The sequence below is a fragment of the Mixophyes fleayi genome, chromosome 1 (assembly GCF_038048845.1).
Source record: "Mixophyes fleayi isolate aMixFle1 chromosome 1, aMixFle1.hap1, whole genome shotgun sequence".
NCBI lineage: Eukaryota > Metazoa > Chordata > Amphibia > Anura > Limnodynastidae > Mixophyes > Mixophyes fleayi.
This window is the reverse complement of record NC_134402.1, coordinates 339,119,036-339,139,773: the sequence shown is the minus strand read 5'-3', so window position 1 is coordinate 339,139,773 and position 20,738 is coordinate 339,119,036. Positions and strand designations below refer to the sequence as shown.

Sequence of the window (20,738 nt, the reverse complement as noted above, 5' to 3'; positions counted from 1 at the left end):
GAAACAAACATTTATCACTGTTTATGGATTTGCCTTGGTATAGGGGAGTTTTGGAAACAAATGCAATACTTGGTAAATTGGATGCAGTTTTATACAGAATAGGTAATTTTGTGTATAATATCCACATTCATTAGGTTAGAATTATTTATTTTTATTTTTTTTACTTTTCAAACTCCATTGCAGCCATAACAACTCCTTAGTCAGCAGAATAGAGGCAGAAAAAAATTAAAACTTCCAGATGGTTTTTGTTTCCCTGTTTCTCAGCCGAATGAGTTATTTAATGCAGGTTGTGTAGTGTGTTTTTTTTAATATTATGTTGCCAGTTTTCGCCAAGCCCGGAAGGTCCCTGTGGCACATGTCTAATGATGCCAGCAGGGATCAGTGGTGGCTCCCTTGAGTGGCTATCGGCTACTTTGGTTGCAAATGCCTGGTGCTTCAGACTTCAGTGATTTTTTTTTATAGGAAATGGTGTGCACGCGCAATCAGAGTAGGACCTTGGCGCAGGTTTGACGCTGCTTTTGGTTGCACTGTAACCAAGTCTGCAATTGAACAATAGGCAACGTAAACACTTGTTCTTAGTAGTCCAATAACAACAGCATCAAAAGGGAAATCGTTACCAAAGAAATGTAACCCATGCTCAAAAAGCAGAAGGTAAGCCCTAACTAGGGGTGCTTTTTATTGCTTTTTAGTAAAAAGAGTAGTTTAATAGTTAAGTTTTTCCTTCTCTGTACTCTGCCAGAACATTGAGGGGAAGAAAAGCAGCAAGTCTCCTCATGTTTGTGCAACATGTGACTCGTCTTTGGTAGAAGATTATTATGCACCTTTATGTGTGACATGTATACTTAAACCTAAGGAAGCTACTGTTTAATTAATTTCAAGGCTAGCTAAATCCATGCAAGACATTTTTGTCACTAAAATATTCCCAATTGTAAAGCGCTACGGAATTTGCTGGCGCTATATAAATAAATGTTGATGATTATGATGAAATATGATTTATCGGCTATACAGGGCTTAAAGAGGCCCAGATCACAGATAAGTGTGGATCTGGTAGATGTGCAGTCTGGTCTGTCAGGCTGTGGTCTTTTTGCAGGATTGGTCATCCAGCTGTGAATCAGGAGAAATTGAGGACGATCCCAGGCCATTCACCCCTGATATTGTGGAGGCAAGCTGAAAGCAGATTAATAAATTCATCGGGATAGATGATACTCCAGTTAACACCTATATCCAACATTCTCTATTTTAGGATTAACAAAAACAAGGCCTAGTATTTCTGGTACACAGAGTGATTAAAGAGCTTGTCAAAGCTAAGCTGCAGACACCAGCTTAGTATCAAAAAAGACTTAATCGTATGTATCTTTTTCAGGATTATGATGTTTCCAAGTGGTTTTCTGTACTGAAAGCTGGTATGTCAGTGGCTAATATTTCTGCCAGGACCACTATTCCACTAGAAGATGGATGTCCGATAAAGAACCTTATGGATAGGAAAATGGAAAAAAAGAAACTATATTTCCTTGGGTACAGTTCTTTTATGTCTGGAGTGGCTATAGCCTCAGTTTCCAGGGCATTTAGACTGTTACTGGTATGTTGCAAAGGGATGTGAAAGAGAAAGCTAATACACAATGTTAAATTGAAAAAACTTGACATAATAAAAAGGGTATTCCATTTTCTTTATGAAGCTTCACTGTATACAATTTACTCTTTCGACTAGAAGTATGACTTTAGCTTGAGATTGCCAGAGGAGCTCTCTGGCCACTTCCGTGGGCAACAGACCCCCCAATCAAAGATTTGATTACGCTTCCTTTTGGAGGTACTTCTCTCTTTTGAGATAAACTTGATTTCATAATTCAGAAGATCACCGGAGATAAATTACATAGCTTTCCACAGGACAGGAGAATAACATACTGTTTCCATTTTTCTGCAACAAGATAACACTGCGTTATTGCCCAGGGAAGCCAAATTTTCCTGAATATGCTAACCATCTTTCCATAAAGAAGGTAGACCAGGGTCAAAGGCCTCCAAAATAAGGGTCTTCATTCAACATTCGCAGAGTTCTGTGGGTGGCAGGATTTCAGATTATGCGGAGTTATTGATGCCGACAACTCAAGATCACTGGGTTCACAACCTCCTCAACAAAATATACAAAGTAGAGTTTCACTCATGATATTCCTCCTTGGTGGTCTCTCACTCCTTGTGTGCCGGCACTAGAATAGGCAACCATTCTGCAGCCCCAACTTTTCTCTTTTGCTGTTACTTGTCATGTAGGGTGATAAGTCGAAGGTGTGTTTTTTTTTTTGTTTTGTTTTTTTTGTTTTGTTTTGTTTTTTTTTTGTTGTTGTTGTTGTTGCCCTTTAGACTCTATGTGGCCTGCCAGTCTAGAGATTGCATGTTGTGTGCCAGTGGAGCCCACCTGGGCTCGTTGTTTGACCAATACTGTGGCTGAACTTGCCCAATTGATAAAGTCTGTCTGTGGGTAGTCCTTCTCCTAATCCCCCTGTCTCTGTGGTGAGTGAGGTGGATTCTGTTCCTGGTTTGCTAAGCCAGGGTCCGGCTGGATCTGTGGTGGTGGATGCTGAAGAACCGGCCTGGGTGCATGGGCTTGTGTACTTTGTAAAGGGTTTGGTTTCTGTCTAATTTTTCTTAGTGAGGATACCATGCTATGCCATCCTGCTCTCGTAAGCACAAGCGGGTGGCGGGTGCAGGGAAACAAGTCAGATTGGGATTGTTCCCAGGAGGGCGATGAATTGGTGATGGATTCTGACGTGGACGCTGCTTCTGTTATGTAGGAAGTCCATCCTGACCGTCAGTATGGAGCAATTAATACAAGCAGTGCGTCAGGTATTTGAGATTCCTGAAGCAGCAGTCCCTGTCATCACGGAGCCTCTCTGCACAGCGGACAAAACAATCTTTGTCTTTTCCCACTGCTTCCCAGTGGGAAAATTTGCTTGGTGAGCCTTGTTCTATAACAGATCGTAAGTTCCAGGTGTCTTGTCTGCTGCAGTTGTTATCCCTTTCCCCCTGAGGTTCTTGCAAAATGGGAGGCACCTCCACGTGTGAACGCTCCAGTTGCAAAGCTGGTCAAAGTTACTGCAATCCCTCTTCCCAACACAGCCACTCTTAAGGATGGTACAGACCGTAAGGTTGAGGGCGTCCTTCAATTTCTTTCGGAGTAGTTATTCCGGTTCAGGATTCACACAAGCGTTTGGTATTTATTTCCAACCTTCTAGTGGTTCCAAAACCAGATCGCTCGTTCAAACCCATTCTGAATCTAAAATCATTGAACACCTGGGTCAGTGTGCCTAGGTTGAAGATGGAGTCTTCGCATTCGGTCATTCACGGCATGAAACAGGGGAAGTTAATTGTGGTTCTAGGAATAAAGGATGCCTATCTGCATGTTCCCATCTGGGAGGGTCATCAGCTGGATCACTTCCAATTTGGTGCTCTTCCTTTTGGTCTGGATGTGGCCCAGCAGATCTTCACCAAGATCATGGAGGTCATGGCTGCTCTGTTGCAGTCCAAGGGGATTGCAATCATCCCTTACCTGGACAATCATTTTCTAAAGGCAGAGTCTTCAGAGGTACTTCTGTCTCACATCCAGGTAGTGACCCAAACTCTGAAGTTGGGAATCCAACCGTGGGACTCCAAAAAGTTGATCCCAACCCAACGAATTAACTTTATAGGGCTTTTATTCGACACAAGATTCTGGCCTTGCAGAAGATGGTGAAGTATTTGTTGGCTGCCAAGCAGACCTCTGTGCATTTCGGCATGAGCGTTTTGGGCACGAAGGTTATTGACTTTCAAGGCGGTCCAGCTTGCTCAGTTTCATGCACGGGAGTTCCAGTTGGAATTTCTGTTGAAATGGAACAAATCCCATCTAAATCAGGTATTCCGTCTGTCTCATCGCGTGCGCTAGTCGCTCCTTTGGTGGCTGCAGAATTTTTTTTAGTCCGTTCTCAATTTGGGATTGGACCTTAATCACAATGTATGCCAGCCTTCGGGGTTGGGATGCTGTCTTTCTTCACTCTCAGTTTCAGGGTCTTTGGACTCTGAATGAATCCAAACTTTTGATCAATGTTTTGGAACTTTGTGTAGTGTTCTGTGCTCTGATCAGTGTGCAACTTTTTCTGCAGGGACGGGAGGTGAAGAGTGTCTGTCTGACAATACCATGGCGGTAGCATACATAAATCGCCAGGACAGCACCAAGAGTAACTTAGCCATGCGAGAGATGCACATGATCTTTCAGTGGGTCGAAGCTCATGTTCCGGCGGTCATGGCCATCTTTATTCCAGTGGTCGAATATTGAGAAGCCGATTTTCTCAACGGGTAGACTCAGCATCCTGGTGAAGGGTACCTTCATCTGGAGGGGTTTCATCAGTTGGCAGACAGGTGGGGTCAATTGGACATTGACATGATGGTGTCTCAGTTAAACTACTCTTCTGTTCCCAGTAAGAGATCCTTGGCTGTCTCAGTAGACGCTATGTCCATTCCTTCACGGTACTGCTTAGTTTACATGTTCCCACCGGTAGCAATGCTACAGAGTGTGTTGGAAAAAAAAGGTGAAGAGGGAGGGTGTCCCAGTCCGTCTAGTGGCGCAGGATTGACCTTGGAGGTCCTGGTACACCGTCGTTCTTTCCATGGCCATGGGTGGGGGAGTCACATGTGGCACCGGCCCGTACGCACACACCGGTTAACTCAAGTTTAATTGCAAGTTTTGAGAGAGAGAGAGGTGCTTTGTGCTGTTTCTTCTGAACGTTGCCTCCAGTGATGTGGCTTTGGGATGTCCCCGGTGTCCCCCCAAAAGTTGCCAGAGAAAATAGGATTTTTGCTTAAAATCCGTTTCTCTTAGTCCATTGAGGGATACTGAGCGCCCACCCTTGACGCTCTGGTTTCTCATACTGTTTAACATGTTTTCTCTTAAAAACAGTTTTTTTTTGTTTTTTTTTTCTGTTTTCCTGGTTTTCTATCTATTGTTTCCTCTTTATGTGGGCTTGGTTAAACATAAACTGAGGAAACCGGAAGAGGGGTATAGAGAGGGAGGAGCAAGGGCTAGGTAACAGAAGTTTCTTAAAGTGCCATTTTGCCCTGTCCTTCTCTATAGCCCAATATCCCCAGTTTCCCCCAATGGACTAAGAGAAGTGGATTTTTCGTAAGTATTAAAATCTTATTTTTGGCCTTGTCACCTTTGTCTTGGAGTAGCTTGGGGAATGCTCCTTGAACTACCTTTTTGGTTTTTGCCATTTTGGACAGATCTTTTACACCAAGGACCAATTCTTAATCAAGATTGGATAACCCTCTCTTTGATGTGGAAATTGAGCAGTCATTGATGAAGCACAAGGGAGTTTCTGACAAGTCAGTATTTGAAGAGGTTCATTCTGTTCAAACTTGATAATCTAACTTCTGCTACAGTTTCACAGGTTCTTTTTTTCCTAAAGGATGGCCTAGACATGGGTCTTGATCTTAATACAGTGAAGGTTCAGGTGTCTGCCCTTATTATTTTCTGGACACCAAATTAGCATCTGATAATTTTTTCTTTACATATTGTTTGAAGCACTAAATAGAATTTAGACCTTGTCTCAAGCCTTTTGTCGCACCTTGAGGTCTTTATGTAGTTCCAGATGCTCTATCTAGTCCCTTTTATAGGAAGTTCCACTCAAGTGGCTTAAACTTAAAGTGCGGATTTTGGTAGAAATCACGTCTGCACGTAGAGTGGGTGAATTGCCTGCCCTGTGGTGTAAGGAACCTTTTCTGAACATATATACAGATAAAGTAGTGTTGGGTATGAAAGTAGGATTTGTTCTTAAGTTAAATTCTTCTTTTTATATCAATCAGAAAATACTTCCATCTCTTTGCCCACAGCCAACGAACACTAAAGACCTAAGATTCTTTTGGGTCTTGTTAGAGCAATCTCAGTGCTTGTTTCAATAACAAAATAACTCTGGAAAACAGATCAACTTTTGTCCTGCCTGTAGTACCTTGTCAAGAGTAGATAAGAGATGTAATTGCACAGGTTTATAAGAGGAAAAGACTCAAGGGGCTAGATTTACTAAGCTGCGGGTTTGAAAAAGTGGAGATGTTGCCTATAGCAACCAATCAGATTCTAGCTTTCATTTATTTAGCACCTTCTACAAAATGACAGCTAGAATCTGATTGGTTGCTATAGGCAACATCCCCACTTTTTCAAACCCGCAGCTTAGTAAATCTAGCCCAAGGTGTTGAAAATCCTAAAGGAGCGCTGTATGAGAGCACTGGCAACCTCCTTGGCTCACAAGGCACAAGCTTCTGTAGATGACTGTTGCGGAATCTCTATCTCTATCTTCTATTTAACATATAAGTATTAATATATATCTAAATAGATATATCTTATATGTCTCACCTATATGTCTGCAAATATATTATATAAAGCTAACAATTGGTTGGCTCATAAACTAAAGGACGAAATTACTTCTAGTCCAGTCATACATTATATAAACACATTTATCACGTATGTGCATATGACTGAGAAAATACTCTATCACTACGGTCCAATAAATATATCTATGCGATAATAAATATACTATACATAGTTATATTAATTGGTCAGGAAGAGATATTGTAATTGTACAACCATAAATAAATGTTAGTAAAATAGAGCTGAGTTGTCACGTCAAATTATTCTTTGAATCATTAAGACTATATGTTACAGCTATTTTCTAACCTTTCATTTGCTGCAAATCAGATTTTAACATCCAAAAATGAAGATTCTTTTTGACACATTTACGCATAAAACTATTTCTCAACACATCTACGTCTTACAATAATAAATATATACTATTTTATTTCAGACAATTTTCTATATCTCTACTACACACTACATTTTATTATTTAAACAATTACCTATATGGTAATAACTTGCATAAAGCAGTCTTGATTATGCTTAAACCCACACTTTTTCATGTAGTGCTTGTGCTTAAGTTATTGTTTGCTTTGGCGTTTGAAAAGGAGATATGACAATTATTACTCTTAATTTTATTTCCTTGAAATACTCTTTGGCAGTCCAGATTTTTCCTACCCTTGTTCTCTGTTTATATGTTGAGGGGCAGCTTGGAAAGGTTCTTAAAGACAAAGTGAAAGACAAGTCACATTATGTACCTTTGTGGGAGTGTTAACTTTATACTGACCTTTGATGACTAAGCACTTAACCCATTTGTTATGGATGACATGGAATAAAATGCAGTTATACTAGTAGTAAGTGTCTAGCTTTAAGGCCTCATCGCTTGATACTTTTCATTCTATGCCCCTCTCCTCATCTCCAATTATTTTTGTTGTTTATGTCCCAATGTCACATTTTGATGTACAAACACCACGGGGTAAATGTATCATACTCCGGTTTCTTCAACTCGCGGGAGTTCGGCGAGATGACAGATAAAATTTAAAGCAGCGCTGCCTTGTAAAGGGAAACTTGCCTTTACAAGGCAGCGCCGCTTTCAATTTTAGCTGTCCTCTTGCCGAACTCCCGCGAGTTAACGAGAAACCGGAGTATGATACATTTACCCCCACGTGTTTTAATATTTGTTATTCTTCCTTTCCAAATGTACAGCTTTAGCCGTAATCTTTCTCTGTAATATCCTGTATCCCACCCCAATATTCACATGTTGAAAAAATTCTATATTGCTTTATATGAAAAATATCCTTGTCATTTTTTTATTTTATTTTTGTGGGAGATTGACAGTATTCACCCTTGCCCTCATACGTCTTGTTTGTGTCGTATGCTCACAAAGGAAACTTCTGCAATCTCAGAACTCGCAGACAGTCATGAATTTGTTATGCATTTTAATTAGATTGAATCTTATTTATCTTATACGAATTATGTTTTCCAGATGCAAACATTCCTCTGCCTTCCCACCTTTGTGATATTAGGGTTAAAAATATAAATGTACATGCCATGTTTGTTAAAAATGTTTTTATTAAGTTTTTAGTAAAAGAATATGTAAGTTAAAAAAATAAATAAATGTACATAAGGCTTTCTCATTTCTTCAAAGATATTCATATTGTGGGGGTGTGTCCCCCTTATTCTTTTATGTTTCCTAGGGAAATGCCCATCAGGATGGCATCATTATGATGGGACTGCAAGTTGCTACAAGGTGTACTCCTCTGGGGAGAACTACTGGGATGCTGTTCAGACCTGTCAGAAAGTGAATGGCTCACTTGCAACATTTACCACAGACTCTGAGCTAAAGTTCATTCTGGCACAAGAGTGGGACATGGAAGAAAGACCATTTTTAAAAAAGGACCAGCGAAGGTGAGCCATAAAATTTAAGCAGCTAATGATTAATCAGTATGTTTGAATAAACTTTAAAGTAAAAATCTTGGCAGGCTAAATAGTGTGGCATTGTAAAAGGACATAAATATTTTAATATTGTTTACAAAGCGCTATCCTATTAAGCAGTGCTATGCAAAGAGCATTTAATCGTTGTTGGCTGTCCCTGCCCCATAGGATCTTAGTCTAAATTCACAAACACACACTAGGGTCTACAGGTGGACATTAGGCACAGAGAGTCATCTCTTTGCTTCTGGACCCTGGGGAAAGGTGCTTTCCTTATCCAGGGTTTCCTTTGCTGAGAGGCTGCAGGACAAAAGAGACAGCAGCACAGCTGGTAGCTGTGTCACAGTGTACCACTTCTTGCGAGGAAGGGCTGTAAAATCCAGTCAGTGTCATGACTGTGTCAATCATCAGGAGCACCCTGGCCAGGACAGAAAACAACAAAATCAAGCAATGTTTAAAATGTAATGTTTCCGGCCATCGCAGTGGTATTTATCCCTGTGGTGGAAAACTGGGAAACGGCCCTTTCACCTTGGTCACTATAGAGTCTCGCCACTGCAAAACAGCAGTACTAACCACTGTCCATGTCTAATGCATATCCTTAAAGGTCCGTGTACTCCCCAGCACCTCTTTCACGGGTGCTCCTCCCAGCTGTTTTTACTTGACGCCCGGCTCTTGAAGCCCAGCAGAGTCCTATTATAATAGTTTCTCCTATTATACCATTGTTTCTCCTAGTAGAACAGGCACTATGTACTTGTAAGCACTACAGCCAGCAGTGTGTGTGTGTGTGTGTGTGTTAGACCACTAAACACCAGTCCTGGCAGGTGTGGGCAATAACCTCCAACATTTTTCAATACTATTACAAAGCATTACAACTGCCCTTATGTTGGTATTATTCTGTGACGTCCAACATTTGTGGGAATATACTTTTGCTGCGTATGTTGTATCTGCCTTTCTTATAGCCAAAAAAAAGTAGCTTTTTTTTAATTTTTTTGTAAACTACAGTTTTTAATTGTTTTTTCTATTTTTTATTTTTTTTTATAATTAGACTTTGGGTGGGTTACCAGTTTGTGATAACAAGCAGGAACCATTCCGTGGAAGGACACTGGGAGGTCGCATATAAAGGTAAGTGCAGACAGAATTGTAGTCGTGCTGCAGCCATATGATTTGACATAGGAAGAATATAGTATTGCTTCTGGTAATAAACAAAATGATCTCGTTAATAAGCTGGATGAAATGCATTTTAATAGCCTGTTCCTAATCACCCATCACAGGTTCCTCTGAGGTATTCTTACCCCCAGTGCCAATCTTTGGAACAGCATTGTCTGAAAACGAGAACATCCTGTGTGCCCAGCTGCAATATTTCCATCTACCGACTCTGCGACACCATGGCCTGCACAGCTGGTATGCTGAAAACTGCTATGTAAAGTTATCCTTCCTCTGCAAGCGCAGTAAGTAGTTTATGCTAGTTTATGTTTGTAGATATGGATATAGATAGATATATATAGATAGATATATATTCATATTCTAAGGAATACGTGAGAGCTTTATTTGTATTCACAAGTTATCTTTGTGTGTGTTGAAATGCTTGCTGTTCTCTGTAGGGTGCAATGAATTGGTGAATGAAACTTCTCACAGCATGTATTTTTTTTGGATCATACTTTGTGTGCCACTGATAGCTGCTCTTTAACATTTTGCAGTTTCCAGGATTTTGCTTATCCAGGTGACAAGATGCACACATATGGCCATGCATTAGATCTATGGTGCTGTAATCCTTACATGTGGCCATGCATTAGAGCTTAGGGTGCTGCAGTTTAATGCTGCAGCCTGCATATTTATGCTCATGAGCAACTTTCCTTCTCCTCTTGAAACATCTTAATTTCTTAAATGTCAAACATATGCTGTAAATGCAATGGAACCTTGAACAATTGTCTGTAATTTGTTTTCTTTGCTAGGTCAGACATGTGTTGACATCAAAGACAACATTGTGGATGAGGGCTACTATTTCACCCCAAAAGGGGATGATCCATGTCTGAGTTGCACATGCCACAATGGGGAACCCGAAATGTGTGTAGCTGCTTTATGTGAGAAACCACAAGGGTGTCAGCAATATCGCAAGGATCCCAAAGAATGCTGCAAATTCACTTGTCTCGACCCAGGTAAGAGGAGCCCAATTTATGGAGAGTGGGCTGGACTGAAGTTATGTAAACATGGCTACCTTGCAAGGCGCTACCAGTACTTCATAATATCGTTTTAAGCAATTTTATATTGTATGTGACCCTAAAAATTAAGTGAACAAATTTAAAATAAACATTAATGATGAGCTGAACAATGGGTCATGAAACCGATTCACAAAAATATGTTCTGGATCCTAGTCTAAACATTTCGATAATGCCTTGCGTATATGAATATCATCAAATTTTACCACATAGTTTACTGAAGATTTGTTGGGAAAAAAAATGCAAGGGGTTATTTATGATAACATGCACGGGTAACAGTGTGCAAAATGGTGCTGTATCCATGCTTTCAGTTTCTAAATTGTGCTACAAAAGCAAAATTTGGAACCTGAAGGCTCGCTATTCAATTTGTCGCACTAGCCTAAATATTGGACTGTTCATACTTCTGTTTGATATACTATATCATATCTTTAAACATACTAAAGTTTTTTGTTTTTTTTTTGTTTTGTTTGGGTTTTTTTTATTGGCGAAATACTGGATGTTTGGTGCACAGGAACAGTCCCAATTGCTCTACCTAATATCCTATCATCTAAATTCAGAAGATTCCATTAATACATAACTTTAATAAATAGGAATACTAAAATATTATGTTAGAAGCACAGAAATATATGTCTAACAAGTGCAAAATAAACGTGATTTAAAATACTGACTGTGACTCATATTAGTATTGCAAATGAATTGATTCCTACTATGAATTTGTATTTTGGTAGGATATAAATCCGCCCAAAGTTAAAATCAGAGTATTATATTAATTAGTAGGAAGGTATTGTAAACAACTGATTGATTGTTCAGCACCCAGAAGCTAGGATTAATGATTTGTTTATGTAAAATAATCAGCTATGCCTCCCATCAATACAATCACTCCTGATACTATTTAAATATCTCCATTAGTAGCTACTGCTAATTACCATTTAATTTTCCATAGCCAGCAATTCCCTTACTCATAAAGGTGGCTGGGGTGATTTCCTAACCATATATCTAGACATAAAACACTAATACAAAATCACATTGGACTCGTTTGTACAATAAATTAATATATTTCATTATAAAATATTTGTGATGGACAACAACACATGAGGCTGATTGAAGTCAACTAGGACCGTTATTCTCAGAATAATATACTTTGCCAGCATATTGACAATATGTCCATGATCCCGTAAGAAGAATGATATTATTATTCTTAAATCTAAAAATATCAAACAAGTATTAAACCCATACCAAGAGGTCAAAGATTAAAAGACATCGGTAATGATATGGGTTCAATACTATGAGTGGTTGTAACCAATTGTAAAATTTATATACAATATAGTTGATTGAGCCACAAACTATTTCCCCAGAAAAAGCTGAGACACGAAATGTACGACAGCATTGCAGTCTGTGACTGATCTAAATTATACTTTACACTTTGAAACTGAATAATTGCATTTCTTATTGACTGGATTGATTTATACTGCCCAAATCCAAAGTTAGAAACAAGATAGGAAGTTGGCAAACCACCCCCGCCACCTTTATTAGTAAGCAAATCGCTGGCTATGGAAATTAAATGGTAATTAGCAGTAGCTAATAAGGGAGATATTTAAATAGTATCATGAGTGATTGTAGGGAGGGATAGCTGGTTATTTTACATAGACAACTCATTAACCCTTGCTTCTGGGTGCTGAACAATCAATCTCTAACATTAATACTCTGATTCTAACTGTGGGTGGATTTATATCCTACCAAAATACAAAATCACAATAGGAATCAATTCATTTGCAATACTAATAAAGAGATCGAGGGTCAAAGTCAGTATTTGAAATCACATTTATTTGTCACTTGTTACACATATATTTCACTGCTTTTAACATAATATTTTAATATTCTGATTAATAAAAGTTATATATTAATGGAATCTTCTGAATTTAGATGATGAAACATTAGGTAGAGCAATTGGGACTGGTCCTGTGCACCAAATTGTCCAGTAATTTGTCTATCCTCGCTTTTCCTTCGATGGCTTGCTATTTGGTACAGCTTTTAACCCTTGTACCAGTTCCCTAATGAGATCAAACTGTTTAGTTACAATTTTGTTTTACTTGTTCGACCACACCTTCACAAATCGTTTAATTTAGTTGGCCACTTTCATAATTGGGTGATGATAGAGGCAGGATAGTTTGGGTGATTGGAACCAACGCTAAAAATGATCATCTTTCTACAGGGAAATTTTCTAGTTATTCCCAAACTCATTTGTGAAAATGATTTAAAGGTGTTGTGCATATCTTCAACCCCCTCCCCTGCTCTTGATGTGTCTGTCCATAGCTCACAATATAGCTGTATGGAAGTCCTTCCATAGAGTTCTGCTGTAGTTGTATAGAACTATAGACTTCCCTAGTTTTCCTTTTTTTTTTTTTTTAAAGATACTTTCCTGTTTTTTATTTTCAGTTTTGTGGTGCGACTAATCCTGACATTTCCTATCCCTCATCTGCTAGTAGTAAAACTTTGACGTTTTTACATTGCTCTGCCAGAACCAAAATCTTGTGCTTCTATCATGGGTTAGAGAGATAAAATTTAAACCAAATGCATCAACAATTTCTGTGGTGGCTCTTACTAAAGATTTATTGAGGAACCAGATTAGGTGAATTATCCTAAACTTTGTGTTATTTACAGCACTAGTGCACCATGCCATGAAGGATGCTGTTATTTTAGTAGTAAAATATTTATCTATGTATATCATTGTCTAAATGTGATTGTGTGACCTGCAAAGTGCAGTTATTTAGCGCTACCATTGTAGGCGTTGGATTGTGTGGGCTTTTACATTATGCAGTATTTGTAATTACAAGTAATGCTTACAGAATTGAGCGGCTGTAAATCCGTTTCGTTGGGGTGGTAATGTAGCTAATGTTTTGGGCCTGTAAATAATTAGTGCATCTAATTAATTGCAGTGTGGAGGGGAAAGTAAAAGGAGGTCAGAGATATACAAGATAAGTGAATTGATTGGTTTAGTACTGTCCTGACCCCATATCACTTGTCTGTGGGTACATAAGCACCTCCCATTACACCGTAAATACGTACTTTTAACATCTATCGTCCTAGTAATCCGTGGCCATTTTATGAAAGTCCAGTTAGTGCTGTATCATCCTGTGCTGACCAAAGTGGGAACTTTCCATGTGTATCTCCAAGTATCTACCCATTGTAAAGTTGGGAAATTTAAATTGTTTTTGTTTTTTTTGCAATTTTCTATTCTTTGACCACAAACTGTAGATTTTGTTGGCAACTATGTGTTTCAGACCAAAGTGATTGTGCGAGACAGTGTGTATGATCTTGGCTTGTTGCAGTTCATGAGGAGTGATGTGGACAGTTTGCACTATAATTCTATATACTTTTTAAATTTTGGATCAGAAGTATAAAGAATAAGCCTCTATTTCTGTCCAGTTATAGGCTGGCATCAATGTCCTACACGGCTTCATGATTTATTGCATTGGCTTGATGTGAGCTATCAGCCAGTTAGGCAGCAACAGAGAGGACATTCTATTAGTAATTTGTCATGCATGCAGCCTGAGCATCATTAATTCTTTGTAGCATTTTTAGCCTAGTTTTTGGACAAAACAAAGTGCATTCTGTTATCCCAAAAATGTGGTACTGTGTTTTTTGGACTACAAGATGTTCCTAGTATGTAAGACATAGCAGAACACTTACATGGGAGAAAAAAAATAAATTCTTCCCGCCATCTAAAACACTGCTTTTTGCAGGGAAGCATCTGCATATGCAAGACTGCACCTGCTTTTCCTCTGAGAAATAATCTCCGAATGGAGTGTAAACAAGGTGCTATACTGTTGGATTTTGGTAAAGATATTTGCATTTCAGAGTAATTTTGAATCATAAGAAATAGACCACTTTTTCTTGCCCATTGGCCTGTTAACAAATTAATTTTTTCTATAGTCTAAACAATAAGGTTAAGCTATCTTTGCTAATACAATATTCTGTATGCTGTAACGATTAAATTATTGCTCAAAGGGGGAATAGGAGAACAACTTGTTCCTGTGATTTGTGCAAGCCTGTCAGTGCTGTCGCTTATGGAAATTAATTACACAGCAGGGAAAACTGGTAGGCTGCTACCTCTAGGATACTTTAGTTAGTGCATTAGTAGAGAAGACGTTTCTTTAATTTTTTTCTTTCGTTGTATGCAGACAAGCATTTTGTTTTAAAATCGTTTTAGAATTTTTGTTGCCATCAAACACAAGTATGGTGCGGTCACATAAGAGTATAAGTCAATGTAGATCTCATTCTTACTGCATACAATTTAGCATAAACTTTATGGATTTCTTTGTGAACGGAGGAGTCAGGGGGGTATATACAATACATTTTTTAGGGAAACTGTTACATAAGTTGCAAACAAACTTATCTTTTGTTTTTCTTCAGATGGAAGCAGCCTCTTTGATTCAATGGCCAGTGGTATGCGTCTGATTGTGAGCTGCATATCCTCTTTCCTCATCCTCTCTCTCCTACTGTTTATGGTTCATCGACTGCGTCAGAGACGGAGGGAACGCATTGAGTCTTTAATTGGGGCCAACTGTAAGCACTTCTACAACTGCAGGCATTACACGTGTGGGTTTGTTTGAAGTAAAAATGGCTCTCGTGTGGGCACAACCAATGGGGACATATTGAGTTGCTGGTGGAGTCTTGTATTTCTGTTCTGTTTGAAAACAAAATCCATATGGAATACAACATTCATAATAAAGGTTTATATAAAAATTTCTTCAGACAGGTTAACAACATATTCTAATATTAGTAAACAACAAGCAATGACCCAAAACAAGCAAAAAGACATTTACTTAGCTAAGAAAAATTGTGTACTTTTTTAAAAATATTTATATACATACTTAAACTTCACAGCTAGTGAATGTGGATATTCTTTTGTTCTCTGCTAATCCTCCAGAAGTGTACTAAAATAAGGCTGAAAATATTGCGATCTTTCGGAACACAGAGCAAGTCTTTGTACCATTCATAATTTTTGTTATATATGTAAATTTGTCTTCACAGTGCATCATTTTAACTTGGGCCGCAGAATGCCAGGCTTTGATTATGGACCTGATGGCTTTGGTACTGGTCTGACCCCTCTTCACTTATCTGATGACGGAGAGGGTGGCGCCTTCCACTTCCATGAACCGCCACCCCCTTATACCGCATACAAATACTCTGACATCCAGCATCCGGATGATCCTCCACCACCATATGAAGCTTCTATATGTCCTGATATTATCCTATGCTCAACAACTGGTGAGGATTTTTCTATTTGCATGCTTTCATATAAGCAATCCCCTGTAACATGTATATATGTGTGATTTAATTTACATTTGGTTTAATTTTACATTCTATAGCAAATAACCATGATTGCAGGATATTGTTGATCCTTTGTTTGGTGATTTTGGTATAATATGTATGGTATGATTCAGGGCTTGGTGGGATATTGATATAGACAGGAAGTCAGAAGATAAGAATTGTTTAGTATTGGCAGTTTATTTGCGTTAGGGGCAAATTTATATTGACTGATCCCTTTAAACATGTACAGTTTTGCATATTGGAATGGAATCTGTTCTCATTTTTCATTATATCAATGTATTCAATTTGCTAAAGAGGTTTCCACTTTTAGATCTTTAGATACCCCATTTTTTTTCTTCTTCCTCTTACACCAGGCTAGCACTTTACTTGAGGGTTCCTCCACAGCCACCACAGCTATTTTCCAAATGTTTCTGTTCCCAGTGGTTGCTCATATAGGAGAACATCTGCTTTATAGCTGCTGGGATGTTTTTTTTGAAAAGTTGAAGAATAGTAAGGGGATCTGATAAACCGATTCAGAGGACAGCTGCCTCTTGATAATTATGTTCCACAACACAGTTAATAAATACTTTTATATTTGTTGCATAAACATTCCATGTTCTAAACAGTTAGGCAAAACAATGTAAACCATGTTCAACAATACAGTTGTGACCATTAAACAGAAGGCTCTGCTTGCTAATGATCTGACAATTGTCAAGTCATCACAGACAATTGCTGTCTGTCATTTCAGTTAGTGTGCTGAATACTTCCTCTAATTCAGTTATCCAGCAACTCATTAGATATTCACCGTAAATGTACAGGGGACAGCTTCAACAGTAATTAGCAGGAGTCCTAGGAAGAACAACGTTGATGTGCTCGTCTGGAATAGCTAGATGGAAAACCCCTTTACATTAATTTACTGTTCTTATTTGTTCTTTTAACATCTGATGATACTTTTCCACTTTTTTCTCTTGTGAACCTGAACTCAGATCAAGCGACTCGGCAGTCTGGTGTGCTGGGACAACTATCCACTGCAAGCAGTAGCAACTCCTCTTCACCTCAAACCTCAGAAGAACCACTGCCACCAGTAGTCCCACCACTGCCTCCACCACAAGGCGACACAGAAGATTCTGAAGATAGAAGCACTTCACTTCTCGTGGCTCCTAATATTCTGCAAAGCGAATCCTTCTGTAGTGCTGGTCAAACAGGGCCCTCACCAAGTAACTGTTCTCTTAACACTGTTGTTTAAAGGGGACAAGAAAAACCCACCAGGACCTGGGAATGGCATACAATCAGCGCCCAAGACAAAGTGCTAACCTGAATATACTGTTTGAATATACTATGAGCATCAGAAGGCTCCCAGATCATTCTTACCTTTCAATTAAAAAAGTCTAACCCTTTTGCTACCTAAGGTGTTTATGCCATTTCACAAAGCTGCTGAGGGCAGGTCAGGTGTTGAATAGGCAAGTTACACCATGTCCTAAAATATGAATGATTTATCATGTAAATATTACATTCAAAGTGCTGCACTTTGTCCATTCCCCCTAGAGTGTGTATGTGTGAGAGTGTGAAGAGGACAATCTCTCCTGTAGAGTTTTTATACATATTTTGGGATTGTATTTTGCTTTTTTTTTTTCTGAATTAAATTACTTGCAATAATCAAGCAAGAACTGCAGTCATGGGACCCTCCGAGATACTGTAAATTCGGCTCCAGCACATGGTAAGATGCACAGGAATGCACCACGAAGGACAATCTACTTATTTGGAGTACTTTCACTGCTGACAAGCTGCCATTTGGTCTCTGGCAGTAATGGATTTAAAATGCTTAGCGCCATCCTCCCTGGCACACAACAATATTCATGAGACCTTTTGTATGTGCAACAAATTTTCCTCTGTCTGTAGACTTACATGGTGTAGATAATCTCTACTGTTGGGACCAGGAAGTGTTGTTGTGATTTTTATTTTCTCTAAAGATAAAGAAAGACTTCTTACTTATAAATTTATCTTCAGGTTTGAACTTTATAGCAAATGATGTCTCCTCCATTTAGTTGTCTCTAGTTTGCCTTAGTTCAGGTTATATTTAGCAGTTTCAATACATAATGTATTATTACCATATCACAGCATGTTGACATGAGATGCTGAGGCTAACTTTCTCTGTTAGGAGGTAATTTGGAATATAGTTTTGGGTGCGCTGCTACTAGAGTGCACTAGCCCTGGAACTAAAATTAATTTAACTCTGCAATATATTTTGCTCAAATATTTGCCTTTCAAAAGAGAAATACTTCTATTCTTCATTCAGCTTTACTGAAAAAAGCTTTGTATAAATAGTCTGTTACCATTTAGCACCGAACCAACAAATCGTAAATATGAGAAGAGGAACATGATTGCTGGGATTTCAGTGTACAGTGTTACTTTTTGACATTGTATGCTTTTTATCTATTTTAGATCTTGCATTTGTAAAGACTTAAGCTGAATGACCATTGAGGATTGCACTTTTAAACAGGTGAATTGCTCTTTTGAAAGCATTTCATTTCCTAACAGTATTTTTGTTTTATTTTATAAACCAGTGAAAATTGGAATGAATTAAAGAGCTTCTCTAGTACGGTTAATCAATTTTTGTGGCCAGGAAACTTTGCTTTCCTCTTAGCTGTACTGTGCGCAATAATAGGACATTTAAATTCACAGTCTAAAATGTTTGCTACATACACTGAGTTCATTAGATACTTCCATTGCTATTGGGAGCCCTACTGGGTCCAATGCAATGCAAGTTTGGAAGTGTCCCCAATATAGGATTTCCTATGTTTGCAGTTAAACACCATTTTTGGAAGGGGGAAAAAAACAAAAACCTCTTGTGTCTGTCAAACTCAGCCCATGTTAGTTTTTGTATTTGGTTTAACTTTGTGATGACACTGCCAGGTATCTGCAGGATATGTCCGCCACTACCAGATTGTACTCCGGGATAATGCAGATTATAACCCACACTACAAGATGTGGTGTGTTCATTGAAATTGGTAGATATGTCAGTAGGGACACACTACGACTACTAATTAAGGTGAAGACATTTACCTAATCCATAATTTAGGATTTAGAACAATGTAATATTTTTTTTCATTAATACAATGTTCTCTTTAATTTTAGCTTGTTGAAGAGAGAAATCTAGTCTATGAGCTAAAATTATAGCAAAATAAGTAATGCAGTTAATTGAATCAAAAGGAATCACACCAAAATTGTTTTTAAAAACAACTGCACTGAATCCAGTATTCACTGCATCCATACTTTATTTCTTCTAGAGTGGAATATGTCTTGCACTGTACTCCTGAAACAATTTTTCATACCTTTACCAATTCAGTAAAATATGACATTTATTATGTCTAGGAATCCTGCAAGGTCACAGTACTTAACATAATCTGTGGCGATAGACCGCTTAGAATGCGAGTCCTGTTTTGTAGGAAATAAGTGCTTTGGTCTTGTTTCTTATGTACTGCCAACTTGTCTGGCGAAATTGGAGTAACAGAGATTTTTTTTTTTATTTCATTGTTTCTAAGAGAATAAAGCGTAATAAGAAGTTCATGAGACAAGAGTTACTAAACAGCTATTCAGGATGGCACAATCTACCAGAAACTTAATTCCAGATGTTGAACAATGTTGTTGAGCCAGCACTAATATGTTTTCAGCATATCCTCTTGTATGCGGTAACAGAAAATTCACATTATTTATCGCTATAATGTAATGGGCATGTGAAACAGAACAAAAGTGGTGCAAGTGAAAATATGTTTCACTTGTTGTTACTTTGTTCTCAGTGCCTTCATAGGTTCTCCCTTTTCCATTTAGTGAATTAATTTGATCACCAGTAGTGGTCAGGAATAATTTGTTTACTAGCCACTATTGCAGGAGATGGGGGAAGTGGTTCCTGCTCAGCTTGACTTCAAATGTTGTGACTGATTTTACCTGTGGCAGTGTGTGTAAATAATTTTGATATACCATGTAGATATGACACTTGATGCTGTATCTTTCAGCCCCTGTGACTTTCTTTTTTTCTTTTTTTTGTTTGTTTAGTTTCATTTGACACTAAATCTACTGGTTTTCTTTTCTTCATGTTACTGTGACAAACATTTCATTCAGATGCCAAAATAAAGCTGTATTCTGGAATTTTCCTCTTGTTTGGGTCTCAGTCATATTTACCCATTTCTCTGTTATAGTATTTTTCTGCTGTAACCACTTAGCAAAAAATGTAAAAGGTGACATTATCAACTAAGCAATTTTCCAGGACTCATTCATGTTTGCATACGTCATGATCATCATACACTTTTCATTGATTGTACATATCTCTGCATTAGTATTATAGCCTTCACTACCGTTTCAATGGAATGATATTGAAGTGACGTAGAAATCATTCTGCTTCGGAGGCTCTTGCTCTGCTCTTACGGAACTGAAAGACAGAAACGTCAGTGCACATGCGCCAGTCCTCAGAAGAGCAGTGCAGGAGCCACCGCAGAGGATGGAACACAGACGCCGTGCCCAGCTGTATGTGCTGTTCTAGAGGTAGTTCTACCATTCTATCCAGCTAAAGAAAAAAAGTAGATGCTACAAAAGTTTTATTTTTTCCCATTATGCAGGAATAAAAACTGAGAATCAATCTTTTCCAATAAAATTATTTAGTTCATGAAGGGTTTAAGCACTGTTACTGACAAACCTTGGGAATCCCGACCAAATCGACAGCAGAATAGAGATCAGAAAGGGACGTCAGACTTTTCTCTACCGAGGCCCCCAGTGACAATGGTATTCTGCTTCATCCCATTTTCTTTTATATGTTCCCTCCAGTGATTCTGCAAACTTCAAGATTCTCCCACTGTCAGTTACTCAGTGAAATTGTATAATATTAATGAAACTACCAAAAAAGTATTTTTTAATTT

At 38.4% G+C, this 20,738-nt stretch overlaps 1 protein-coding gene across 9 annotated transcripts in view; it reads left to right on the top strand.

Annotated features, from left to right (window-relative positions):
• Positions 1 to 19,978, top strand: part of DGCR2 (DiGeorge syndrome critical region gene 2) — a 44,486-nt gene extending 24,508 nt beyond the window's left edge. For 6 of the 9 annotated variants that reach the window (XM_075216079.1, XM_075216070.1, XM_075216026.1 and 3 more), the window contains 7 exons: positions 8,065 to 8,275; positions 9,345 to 9,421; positions 9,571 to 9,747; positions 10,252 to 10,455; positions 14,929 to 15,081; positions 15,550 to 15,786; positions 16,815 to 19,978. In XM_075216079.1, the coding sequence (XP_075072180.1) occupies positions 8,065 to 8,275; positions 9,345 to 9,421; positions 9,571 to 9,747; positions 10,252 to 10,455; positions 14,929 to 15,081; positions 15,550 to 15,786; positions 16,815 to 17,074 (1,319 nt within the window). In that variant the 3' untranslated portion in view covers positions 17,075 to 19,978. Of the gene's footprint in view, positions 1 to 8,057; positions 8,276 to 9,344; positions 9,422 to 9,570; positions 9,748 to 10,251; positions 10,456 to 14,928; positions 15,082 to 15,549; positions 15,787 to 16,814 lie in introns of all 9 variants that reach the window. The other 3 variants (XM_075216062.1, XM_075216005.1, XM_075216033.1) reach the window with 1 other exon arrangement.
• Positions 19,979 to 20,738: the final 760 nt, after the last annotated feature.